Source organism: Euleptes europaea, chromosome 8 (genome assembly GCF_029931775.1).
Source record: "Euleptes europaea isolate rEulEur1 chromosome 8, rEulEur1.hap1, whole genome shotgun sequence".
NCBI lineage: Eukaryota > Metazoa > Chordata > Lepidosauria > Squamata > Sphaerodactylidae > Euleptes > Euleptes europaea.
The window spans coordinates 69,873,983-69,887,563 of NC_079319.1; the positions used below are offsets into that span (position 1 = coordinate 69,873,983).

Genomic DNA, 13,581 nt, shown 5'->3' on the forward strand with positions numbered 1-13,581 from the left:
GAGGAATAAGAAACACTTCACTTTAGATCACGAAATCTACAGGTTGAAAAACAAGCTGTCATGTTTATGCAAACGAGGGGGGATGCGGAAGCAGATGCAGAAGCTACTGCCTGCACCACAAAAAATATTTAGGAAGCATATGAAAGGAAACAGATCTTCTAATAGCATTGAAAACAGCTGTAGTTTAGCGGCGGCTGCTTTCAGCTTACTCATGGCCATGATACATCTGGAAGAGGAAGATCTGGCTGAGCTTGATGAAGCAGGGGATAGCTTCTGTGAAGGTAAATGATCTCTGACAAAGTTGCTCCTTTAACCAAGGAGGTGCTGTGGCTCAGTGTAAGAGCCTTTGCTTGGCACGCAGAAGGTCCCAGGTTCAATCCCCGGCATCTCCAGTTGAAAGGACCAGGCAATAGGTGAGGTGAGAGACCTCTGCCTGAGACCCTGGAGAGTTGCTGCTAGTCTGAGTAGACAATGCTGACCTCAGTGGACCAAGCGTCTGATTCAATATAAGGCAGCTTCATGTGTTCATGCTGACATGATAAAGATGGGGTGTCAGCACATTGTATTTCTTAGAGAAAAGAGAGTGTACTTGCGACTTGGGGTAACTATTGGCAGTAACTTTAGAAATAATGCATTTATGCTGAACGAGATTTATATTAGGAGAGAGCACATTTCAAAAGAGAGTAAGACTTCTGTTAGGAAATCTTGTGTTCCAGTGTATTTACTCAGAAGTAAGGCTCCTTATGTCCAAGAAGACCAGCTCCTTAGTAATCATGCTTAAGATGGTAGCCTTGGAAAAGCATACCATATGATATATATTTTTAAAAATGTACAATACACTGAGAGCCAGAGTGGTGTGGTGGTTAGGAACGGAGGACTTTAATCTGGAGAACCGGGTTGGTTTCCCCACTCCTACACATGAAGGCAGCTGGGTGACCTGGGGCTAGTCACAGTTCTCTTAGAGCTCTCTCGGCCCCACCTACCTCGCAAGGTGTCTGTTGTGGGGAGAAGAAGAGAAGGAGATTGTAAGCTGGTTTGATTCTCCTTAAAGGGTAGAGAAAATAAACGTATAAAAACCAACTCTTCGTCTTCTAGTGCAACAACAAGCTGTAAAGCACAGTCCTTTTACTGAAATGTTTAACACACCAAGTCCTAGTGGTTGCCTTTACAGGATACAACTTCAAAGGATATAACAGCTTCAGTGTGCAACTGTGATGGTTTAAACAATTTGTAGATCTGCTACCAGAATGGGATCATCTGGCATTTGACATGCCTTTTGAGCTGGTATAGAGGACTACACAAAGATGAATGCAAAGGAGCACAGTACCTATAAGTTGGGGAATGGCAGGGAATAGCAGAAGCGAACAATTTGGAAACCTCCACCCCTCAAGATTTCCTCCCTAAATTCTCATACGCTTTAGTGTGCTGATTTCTCCTTCTGCCTTTTTTCTCCTTTAGCTGATGCTCAATTTCTCTCTCCTGAGCATTTTCAATATTTATTAGGTTGCTTTGGAGGATTTTTTTCTTTTGGTAATTTACAAAGCCATATATTTCTGCTTATCTTGGAAGTCTCTCAGGAAGCTAGAGAGCCCTGCCCTTGTTTACGGGTAGCCTGGTTTTGCTGCTTTCATCAAGTACATGGTGGCTAGCCAGTTTGCTAGTAGATACAGTGATGACTATAATATTTCTGTTGTCCCACTACAGTTCCCTTAAGTGAATAAGGTACCTTGTATAGAACCTGAACTTAAATTGCAGAGAAGTTCATAATAGTTAAGTTTATGTGCCATGAGCTGTGAAGTCCCACGTTCAAACCTCTGCTGTGCCGTGCTTAGACAAGCAAGCCACAATCTCTTTCATCTGTGTCAGGGAGCCAGCAATATTGTTTTGATTTTACAGAGATGTTACAAACAATATAGATGGTAGTGGACCTGAAGTACTTAGGGAAAGTGGTATGTACTGTATATTGCAACACCATATACAGAAATGTGCATCCTTTTCTTAGATAAATGAATCCATAATCACTCACAATTACTCAGGTGACTGTAGAGTTAATAGACCTGAATTGAAAGAGTACAAACCTCCTACTTTGATCACTCTCTAACAGTCCAGTTTGCAAGTAGAAGTATGTTTACTAACTTGCAATAATTGATACTAAACATATTTTGCAAGAGATGGGAAGCAGAAGACCCGAGTAGGTTCTCGCTGCATGGGTCAAGAACATACTACAGTATGTGAGTTATGAGTGTCTGTCTTCTGAAATGTAGGAGAGGATACGCTGTGGAAGCAATGGCTGTGAAAAATCTGCTCATGAGATGGAGTATGTTTGCAGATGGTTGAGTAATGGGGTCAGAGCATCTATGCATACATCTTCAAATAAAAACTAGTGAATACAGATTGGATGCATCAGTAAGCGCCTGGCTTACACTGGGTATCACTCCTTCATCCGGTGTGTGGATTGGTAAAGCATGTGAAAGAAGAAGTGCCACATCTGTGTGGCTTACCCCATTTTCAAACTTTTGCATTCCTGTGTATTCCTTGTTTCAAGTTAAGGATAGAATTTTGTGTAGTTTCATGATTCTTTTTGGAGAGTTCTCCTCCTTCTCCCCCTTTATGCTATTAAACAATTGCAGATGCGCTCTAAAGAGGAAGCCTGCTAAGGGGTCAACAGGGTTTCTTGACTAAATTTCTCTGCGCCTTTTTGTTGCTGAAAATCAGCTGCTACCCCATATAGTTTCACCAGCAGGAGTAAAATTGTTGGAAGGAATGGACCGTGCAGTGTCACTTAATGCTAGCACAGGCTTTGGAGCTACAGGGGAGAGTAGCAGAGAGTTAGTATAGGGGTAGATAGGATGCTCTCTGACAGTTCCTTTGTCCACTCCTGCTGCTGTCCCTTTGATACCCAGAATGCTACTCTTAGGGGTTCCTTCTTCCTGGTCATGCTTTCTTCTTCCTCTCTCCCTTTTTGTCTACAATGAGGGCTGGACATAGGATTCCTGGTTCCCCAGTAATAATGGGCAATTGCCCGCCAATTCATGTGGCTACCCACTGACCCTCAGCTGGTTGGCAGCAGAAGAAGGCCAGCGGAAGGGGAGGAGCGATCTGCACGCCCGGAAGAGCTAGCATCACACTGAGGGATGCTCTATCACTCACCCTCAAAAACTCTATGGAAACGATAGGGTTTTGGGGGAGAGTGCTAGAGTGTCCCCCAGCGTGACGTCATCACACCAGGCACTCAGATCATTCCCCCGACCCCGCCTCCAGGAAGCCCCCGCTGGTTGCCAGGAGGGACTTGGCAACCCTAGCTGGACATGTGTTCTATAGTCCCTCTCCATCCTAGCTTAGACAGCTAGCTAGAAGCCTTGACTTGACCTTTCCTATCCAGTACAGAGTTCTCTTACAATAAAGAACTTCTATTTCTTTTCTAAGTAACAATCCTAAGTGTGAATGTATTCCTCAGGCAGCCAAACTATAGAATTCTGCTGCGCAGAGACTCCGCTCTGCTTTCAAAAATCAGCTGGGTGGTGGTGGAGAAAGTGTTCTAGTGGGAAATGGTGTGAAGGGAAAGGGCCAGGAAATCCCCTTCTGCCTGCACCAAGCTTCCCAAATAATTGGGTGGGGGTTACTATTTGGGAGATGAATGGTGCAAAGGTCTTTCCTGCTTGTCTTTCCACCCTCAGGGTGCTTTAAACATGAAAAGGGCACACAGTTCTACCCTGTCTGTGCCTTGGCTCACTCATTGAAGGCGTACTGGTTGCTGGAATCAATATAGAAACCAACACCACACCACACCCACCATGCAGAAAGTTTACGTATCTCAACAGTTTTGTGAAGCTGCTACTACTCTAGATAAAATTCACAGGAGGAGGCATACAGTTTTAGCTACCGGCTTCTTAATGCCACTTACATTTTTCAAGGACTCTGCATCGCTTTATTCTTTTTTAATCGCACGTGCTTAATCCAAAAGCATTAAAATTAAACCAACAACTTACTCGTACTTCCTTTTGAGCAGCTGGTGATGTTGTTTGGATGATAGATAATATACAGATTAGCCAACAAAAATAACTCCTTACACAGCTGGGTAGGAAAGCTTGGTTTCTAATCTCTCACTCTGAGTTACTTCACCCATCTACAAAGTGAGCTCACTTCTGGTTCCCAACAGAGCAAGTGTCACAAATGAAAAAGCAGTTTTGTATGGCAAGTAAAAGAAATACAGGTTGTAACGGCTGCATAGTTTTTGGTGTGTGGGGTTTTTTTTCTTGCCCTTATCACAGTAGCCTTTTGACAGTCAAGTGACCAAAGAGCAAGTTAACTGTTGTTAGAGATTATAAACATCTCTGTACATTTACTGTTACTTTGTTCAGGAAGCAATGTAAGCATCTCCTGTTCAGCCAAACCTCTACATGTATACGAATGCATTCAGTACAGTGTTATACTTTCCTTGAATGTATCAAGCTGTTACATCTTCTGGTTCTGTTGGAGATTTCTCAGGAGATCACGCTGCGGCTAGGAAAACTTCTGTGATTTCACATGACACAATGAGGCTACGCACCAGAATATGGTATCTTGGTTTGTTGCAAATAAAAAGGAACAATAAGGATTCTTATTATCTATCCAATGGGATGATTCTTAAAAGCACATGTTTTAGTAAGCCTTATTCGACTTCTTTCAATGTGTTAATACATTAATATTAACCCATATACCTCTACAATGATTGCAATGCCAATTAGATGGCTACTCAACACCATGTTAATACTTGCCTGTAGGGGCTTTAGCGTTCCCATTCTTTCTATTTTCCAGCTGAGTAACTTGTCTGGATGCTCTTATGCTACATGACCCAGTTTCCGCAAAGATGACACAATTTCTCAAGCATTCCATAATACCCTATATATATTGCATCAAATTGCATTAGGTAACCATGAGAAAAACGAGGGACTGGATCCAGCAGCGCTCTTTGATTCATGGGGAATCACCTGGTTATGGAAAGGAGTTTTTCATTCACCAAGACACTTTGTGATGGTTGTGGTGATGAATCTCTGGTAGGGGTTTTCTCGTCTTTCTGCCTTCCTCAGAGTGGTTGGGCAGGCAAAAAGACTCTGGCTGCCATCGACTGCACTGTTCTTAAGGGTTGTTGGCTGAGCTGCTTAGACAAAGAGAGAGGCAGGGAAGGGCAAGCCACAAGATCCAGGAAAAGGAAAGAGGAAAGATACTGGAAAGGAACACTAGAAGAGAGAATGGTCCATGAAAATAAAGCAGAAGGAAGAATTAAGAGGCAAAGGGATAACAGAGAGGAGAGCCAGGGATTCCCCTGGTGGGCCAAGTAATACCCCTGGAATATTTCATGTTGGGAAAACAGTGCAGGGAAGAAGCCTGAAGCCCTTGCTCCATGCCTGCTGGGGTCCCAGACAGATTTGGGTGCTGTGCACTTAGGAACTGAGAAGAACCTGTAACTCCGATCTGACTGTTACACAGGCTGGGATTGCAGACACAACCTGTGTACTCCATAATGTGTAACTCAACTATGATTAGGAGCTTTAGATGTGAACAAAACCTGTTGCCAGACCGCCACCCAGAGGACAGGGGATCCCTCGCTTTGGGGGCCCTCCTTCTGGTGCTGTTCAGGCGGCTGGCAGGGGGACTAACCAGCCGCAAACTTAGGCCTAGGCCTCTGTCACTGGTGACCCATTGACATCACTTCCAGTTAGGGTTGCCAGGTCCCTCTTCACTACCGGCAGGAGGTTTTGGGGCTGATCCTGAGGAGGGTGGGGTTTGGGGAGGGGAGGGACTTCCATGCCATAGAGTCCAATGGTCAAAGCAGCCATTTTCTCCAGGGGAACTGATCTCTTTCAGCTGGAGATCAGTTGTAATAGCAGGAGATCTCCAGCTAGTACCTAGAGGTTGGCAACCTTACTTCCAGTGCTCACCAGAAGTGATGTCATCATGTTGCTGGCAACATGGGGACGTGCTGGTATCTGGGCAAAAACATTAACTGCACTAAAAAATCTTAAGAACTTGGAAAGTTTTTGTGTAGCATCTTAAAAACAAAACTGTTGGTCTGCCCTAGGGAGGGAGTCCCAAAGGACCAAGGACCATAAAGAAAAGGCCCATGTTCCCAGTTCCCACAGGTGATTCATCGCCTAGAGCTGATTTGCTTATTTCCCTTCTGTTGAGAAGCTCCCTGCTGGATTGTAATTGCATTGAATTTAGATGGCACGGTTTAAAAATGTATAAGTTGCGTTTTCTCCCTTCTGTGAACTTCTTTGAGAATTGGCAACTACATTTTTTTAACAGACTGAGTCTCTGAAAAAAAGACTGAGAACATTTTCTTTGGAGTAAGCCTCAATGAATGAAACCAGACCAGTTTAGGGTTGCTTTTTAAGATGCAACTAACATTAATGCCTGAACGATGGCCCTGTAGAAGTCATGGATTGGACCGGGAATGACAAGCTCTAGCAGGCTATTGATAAAATTGCTTCCTGGTATGTTCTCCCCTCTTTCAGTAGGAGCCAAGCTTTGTGGTTTTCTGAGGGAAAACTAAAGAGAATGGAGATATGGCTAGAGAGCTGTTGGTAGAAATTGAAGGCTGAATCTGACAGTACCTTCAAGCTCATTTGAAAGCTGCTAACATAGTGGCACCAAAGAAAGTTTACTTCTCTGCTACCACTGCGTCAGTCGAATTGCATCCTGCTCAGTTGTTTAGAGAGCCAGTGTGGTGTTGTAGTTAAGAACGGTAGACTAGAGAACCGGGTTTCATTCCCCACTCCTCCACATGAACAGTGGACTCTAATCTGGTGAACCGGGTTGGTTTCCTCACTCCTACACATGAGGCCTGCTTGGTGAACTTGGGCTAGTCACAGTTCTCTCCGAACTGTCTTCGCTCCACCTACCTCACAAGATGTCTGTTGTGGGGAGAGGAAGGGAGGGCGATTGTAAGCCAGTTTGAGTTTCCTTACAGGTAGAGAAAATCGGGGTATAAAAACTGACTCTTCTTGTTCTTTAAGGCAGTTTAGCAATTGATGACCTCTAAATGGGAGTCACAAAGAGAGAGTTGGTCATTAGCTGGGATGTTTTTGTGTGCTTCTTTCTCATATCTGCTTGAGTTTGGATGCCAACTTATCAGTGGATCATGGGGTAGGGATGGCTATAGCATAGGCTGGTCCTGGGTGCGTGGATCCGTTCAGCCTGATCTCTCTGAATTAGGGCAACAGCATTCTGAGCGGTATTTGTTTATTTAGATATTAATACCTCACTTTCCTCCATATTAGAAACCCAGAACAGCTTAAGACATCATTCACCCCTTTTCCATTATCTCCACGGCAACCCTGAGATGTAGATTAGGCTGAGGGAATGTGACGGTCACCCAGCAAGCTTCCATGGCAGAGTAGGGGTTTAAACCTGAGTCTCTTAGATCCTAGCCTGACACACTGACCCAGCAGTCCCCAACCTTTTTGAGCCTGCGGGCACATTTGGGATTCTGACATGGCATGGTGGACGCAGGAACAAGATGGCTGCCACAAAATAGCTGCTGTAGGAGGCAGAGCCAGCCACAAAATGAGTGCCACAGCTTAATTTCAGTAACACAGTGAGTGCAGATCTTGTGCTGTGGTGGCAGCCGCTGCCAAAAGCAATATTTTAAAAAATCTGCACAGCCAATCAATTCTCTAACAGCCAATCAGAAGTCTTGCTGGGCAAAAGACCTACCTAGCCCCACCCACTTTCTAAAAACACTTGGCGGACAGAAAATCTGTCAGCAGGCACCACGTTGGGGACCCCCTGCTCTAACACCACACTGGCTTTCATTGTGAACACCGGTTCTCCAGTCCACCACTCCAAACCACCACTCTTAACCATTACACCACACTAGCTCTCAAAAAGGCTTCCAGATGTGACTGTTATGTCCTGGGCCAGTGCCTGTCTGCTCTGGTCAAGTGTCTGAGAGTGTAAACTGAAATAGAATCCCAGTAAAAACACATCTGACGTCATAAGGGCTGTCATCTCCCCATCTCATCTGTAGGGTTGCCAGGTCTCCCCTGGCCACTGGTGGGGGATGGGGGGGTATGCTTGCCAGATCCAGGTTGGGAAACTCCTGGAGATTTGGGGGTGGAACCTGGGGAGGTGAGGGACGTAAGTTGTGTAGAATGCCGTAGATTCCACCCTTCACAGCCTCCATGTTCTTCAGGGGAACAGATCTCTATACTCTGGAGATGAGCTGTAATTCCGGGGGATCCCCAGGTCCCACCAGGAGGCTGGCATCCCCACCCAACTGTCTGTTAACAATTGGCAGCTATAGCAAAGGGATTTTCTGGAAGGCCACAACATGGGAAGGAGACTGGGGGAGTTGGCACACTGAGGCCAAACAGACCTTTCTCAGAATCATCATCTGGCACAAGTAGCTGCCTGTGAAGTTTCTAGAGAAACTAAAGGCTTTTTCCCTCCCCCAGTCTGAATGTTACTTTTGAAACTAAAAGTTCCCTTGGTTTGAAGACAATGAAACAGAAAACTCTAATGGTAGTATAAGCACCGAAAACTACATGCTGAGAAGCATTTAGATGGACTTTGATTATGAATGCCTTTCCTGACCGTCAGAGGTCGCCTCGCCGTCCCCGCACATTTCCCCCGTGTTTTCCAGATGCTGTTTTAGTGAGAATCCAGAAAACACGGGCAAAATGTGGAGAAACGCACAGGGAGAGCGAGGCGACCTCTGATGGCTGGGAAAGGCATGCATAATCTAAGCAAAGCACTGGAGCAGTCGGCGGGGGTGACCGTGGGGAAACAGCCCTGCATAAACAGCCCATGAGTTCTGTATCCACATATTTTAAAAATTAATTACGATAATGGTGATATTTATGCAAACAGCAGAACTACCTGGATCAAAAAACTTCCGCACCCAACAGTGATGCTGTCATGACCATCACCAACTAGTCCCTAAGCCCCCGTGCCTGGAATTAGGCATTTTCTTTGAATACTGATCAAAATCATAAACGAGTCTTTAAGAGTTAGACTGGGTCATTTCAAAATGAAATCTATACATATTTCAAGGTGCATTCATTTGTGAGAAATGTTATTTTTTAAAGACACACATTCCTATATATTTCATTTAAAATATTTTTTCTTAATTCCACAAAACTGCTTGCCTCGTGCAGTTCTTCGGCATTGAGGCTGCTACAGCAGTCTAATATGTAAATTATCCCACTTGATGGGAAGCTGAGACCAGTTTGTCCTGAGAGCTTTCACAGCTCATCACCATTCTATCTGTCGCTTTCGTTTATCTCACACTCCCAGAGAACTATGAATGCATACGGAACACCCCGAACTCCAATGAAAAGAATGGGAAATGTCCCATTATTCTTCACCATGGCAACCCAAATTTCCTGTAGAATATGCATTTCATAACAGGTTTCTCTAAGTCCCTGCTGAACACAGATCCCTTTAGGGGAAGTTAGAACTCTGGGGAAGGGATGTTCATCTTATATATATCCTCTTCTACCAACAGTCTGAGAGCAGCATTTTCCTATTGTCATGGAACAACATTCCCACCTGCGGTGTGTGTGTGTGTGTGTGTGAGTGTGTCAGGCTAGGGTTGCCTACCTCCACGTACTAGCTGGAGATCTCCTTCTATTACAACTGGTCTCCAGCCGATAGAGACCAGTTCACCTGGAGAAAATGGCCGCTTTGGCAACTGGACTCTATGGCACTGAAGTCCCTCCCCTCCCAAAACCCCGCCCTCCTCAGGCTCCGCCCCAAAAACCTCCTGCCGGTGGCGAAGAGGGACCTGGCAACCCTAGGCCATGCTCTTTGTTTCTCCTGTGCCCTTAAACACATTGGGAATGAATGTGGCTTTTGGAAAAGGTTTTACATGGGAAAAGATCAGAGCCCTGGTTCATGCATTAGTTGGTAGCATAGGAATGGGGCATTCCCTCCCCTCCAACACGCAGGTGACTGCTTTGCATATAGGAAAATTCAGATTTTCCTGGTCCCACTCCCAAAGAAGACATTTCCTCTCTGTCACCAGGGTTTCCCCCCACTTTTTAAAATAAATCAGTGATTGAATAGCTTTGTACTGATATACCATTATGCCAATATATGTAACAGATTCGCGGAATGCTTAGCTTTTATTTAATTTAAAAAGAAGAGTTGGTTTTTATACCCTGCTTTTCTCTAGCTTTAAGGAGTCTCAAAGCAGCTAACAATCACCTTTCCTTCCTCTCTCCACGACATACACTTTGTGAGGTAGGTGGGGCTGAGAGAATTCAGCAAGAACTGACTAGCCCAAGGTCACCCAGCAGGCTTCATGTGTAGGAGTGGGAAACCAACCCGGCTCACCAGATTAGAGTCTACCGCTCATGTAGAGGAGTGGGGAATCAAACCCGGCTCTCCAGATTAGAGTCTTCCACTCTTAACCACTATACCAGTGGTTCTCAACCTTTTTCGAGTCGCGACCCCCTTTTACAATTGCCAAGTAACCTGTGACCCTCATTACATTGGCATAAATTTGCATACATTTGCATAAATGACATTTTCAATAGGATAAAGAAAACACATTTGTTTTTTTGGCAGTCCAGGGTATCCATATATATAATTACTTTAAATTTTAAAGTTTAAAACAAACAAGCAAACGGTACTGCCACCTATTGCGCAGTGGCTGTGTGGCGCGGCAACCTTTCCTGGCACGGAGGAAAGAGTGCCTCTGAGCATGCATTGCGTTCCTTGTCCTCCCCTCTCTCCCCAAAAACTCTTCCAAGCAGGCCGGGGCTCTTGCGAGGAAACCCCCTCTCTTGTGACTGGGACACTGCTTGTGCACAGAACTGCAGTTATCCCTCAAAGCGGAGCTCCGTTTAATCACCTCATGAGAGCGAAGGGCCAGGAAAGAGCCAAGGGCTGCTTATCCTGCTCGGACTTTTCGTGCCTTTTCCTCCCCTCTGCCAGTCACTGTTCCTTCTGCGCCTCACCGAACCTGCGCGCTCGAGGGGGAAATCCCGAACTGCGCATGCACCTCGACTCTCTCCCCCTTGGCCTTGCCAGAGCGGAACTGATGACTCAGGGCAGAAAAGCAAAGCCACACTACAGACGTGCGCACTTGGATTCCAGGCTGAAGCTCCCGCCCCACCCGAGCGCGGCTAAAAGTAAAAACAACGTGGCTGTAGCGGCCTCAAGGGGGACTGCCCTCTTCTCCTCCGAGACCTGAACTGGCCGAGCCAGGGGAGCTTCCTCGGCCTCCCACACATCCTGCCACATCATCCGCCCGGTGCAGGTGCGACCGCGCCCAGGGCTGGCCCGCCCGCCTCTCACTGGGCAGTGGGGCTACAGCTGGTGTGCAGTGGCACGCCGCCGCGTCTCTGCAGCCCAGCTCCTTCTGGCTGTCGGTCGGCCAGTTCCTCACCTCTCTGCTTGGGGTCTTCCCTGCCCTCGCGGACGGATCAGGGTTACAGGGCGTCTGGGTTAGTCCTGGACAGCCCGGGATGGGGGCTGTCCCAGGACAGTGGCGGCGACCCCCCAGAAAACACTTCGTGACCCCCTTGGGGGTCCCGACCCCTAGGTTGAGAACCACTGCACTATACCATGCTGGCTCTCTCTAGCCCCTTTTGTTGTGGAGATATAAGGGATGGAGCTAGAGACTTTATAAAAATGAAAGGTGGTTGTTCAGAGAGCCTGATATATAATTGTATATAATTGTATATCGATATGCTATTCAAACTCTGATTTTAAAAACTAACTAAAAGGGAGGCCTGCTGTGTGGAAGCTCTGTTGCTGCTGTGCTGTGACAGCGCCCACAGCCGCAACAGGGAAACTACACAAGCCTGTCCCTGTGTGGAAGACACCCGTAAGTGGGCTTGTGTGGAACCCCCAACTTAACCTGTGACATTGCATAGCAGAGCCAGCGTGGTGTAGTGGTTAAGAGTGGTGGTTTGGAGAGGTGGAGTCCAATCTGGAGAACTGGGTTTGATTCTCCACTCCTCCACATGAGCAGCGGACGCTAATCTGGTGAACGGGGTGGGTTTCCCCACTCCTACACATGAAGCCAGCTGGGTGACCTTGGGCTAGTCACAGCTCTCTTAGAGCTCTCTCAGCTCCACCTACCTCCCAGGGTGTCTGTTGTGGGGAGGGGAAAGGAAGGAGATTGTAAGCTGGTTTGATTCTTCCTCAAGTGGTGGAGAAAGTCGGCATATAAAAACCAACTCTTCTTCAGAAGGCAGGGGTACATCATTATTCACTATGAAAAAACTTCAGGTGATATAAGAACACGTGCCTTAATATTATTATGATAAAATATGTGATACTGGCTTCCGACCCCATTGTCTTTCTGATTTCTCACTGATTTTCCAGTTTATCTGTGATTCTTGGTACACTCTTTTAAAACAATGCACCGGCTATTACATGTGAAATACAAATAATTGGATGGTTGCTACAGTTGGAATAGTATAGGACTGAAGACAAATTTGCTGACACAAAACTGTAAGCCAGAGATGTTCCACGGGGCCTACAGTTGAGGGCAGCGATGGTTCCATCATAGCTGGCTTTCCTGTTCCATCTCTATGTCTGCTAACTCCGCCTTCTCACTTGACTGCAATACCACCAGTGCCAGTATCATCTGGAGTTTTCAGTCTTAATCTGTCAAATCTGTTAAATATTTAGGATATATTATAGGTTTTAATGAGAATCTGTTTATTGTTATGGTGTATTGTATTTTAATCAGACAAATTAAACAATTTTAAACCAGAAAAACTAAAATCCAGATGGCTATAACATGCATCTGACTGTACCAGCAGTAGTGGTGGATATTCAGGTGGGAAGTGGACAGGCATAAATAAAGAATAAACCAGAGATGGAATGGAGACAGAGCAGGCAGAGAAGACTGTGTTGATAATGTTGTTTCTGGATCTAAGCTGCCCTGAGCCCGACCTTGGTCGGGAAAAGGCAGGTTAAAAATCTACCAAACAAACAAACAAACATTAAGGCCCAGGATTGAGTCTACCTCTCCCAAGATTCAGGCCTTTGAGGAGTCTCTTCTGAGCAAGCCAAAAATATGATAAGCATGTAGCTTAGATAAACTGTAGTGGTATTGCAAATATGCAGTTGCTTCATTCCTTATTTCCTTCCTTATTTCTTTCCTTTCCTCTTACTGCAACCAGGAGGAAGTACCAATTAAAGTGAAAAAAATTGTGAAACTGTGTTAGTCCTAAGCTGAATTCTAGTAAACTGCCTTGGATGCCCTTCATCTGTGATTTAGCTCAATTCCGCAGGGCCTGCAAGACAGAGATGCCCTGCTTGGCCTACAGTTGAGGGTCCCGTCATATGCTGGCTTCCGTGCTCTGTCTCCATTCCATCTCTGGTTTATTCTTTATTTATGCCTGTCCACTTCCCACCTGAATATCCACCACTACTGCTGGTATGGAGGCAATGTTATAGGCATCTGGATTTTAGATTTTCTGGTTTTAAATTGTTTAATTTATACTGTACTACAGATTGTTGATTGTTTATTTGTTATATATCGCTATGATATAGATTGAACTGGATTATGTCCTTGTAAAATGCCCTAGGGTTGCTAGGTCCCTCTTCGCCACTGGTGGGAGATTTTTGGGACAG

General features: G+C 45.6%; 1 protein-coding gene across 1 annotated transcript in view; it reads left to right on the plus strand.

Moving 5' to 3' along the window:
* Positions 1–210: 210 nt before the first annotated feature.
* Positions 211–13,581, plus strand: part of RIPOR2 (RHO family interacting cell polarization regulator 2) — a 118,213-nt gene continuing 104,842 nt past the window's right edge. Inside the window, exon 1 of the mRNA XM_056854164.1 lies at positions 211–281. Within this exon, the coding sequence (XP_056710142.1) occupies positions 212–281 (70 nt within the window). The 5' untranslated portion in view covers position 211. The remainder of the gene's footprint in view (positions 282–13,581) is intronic.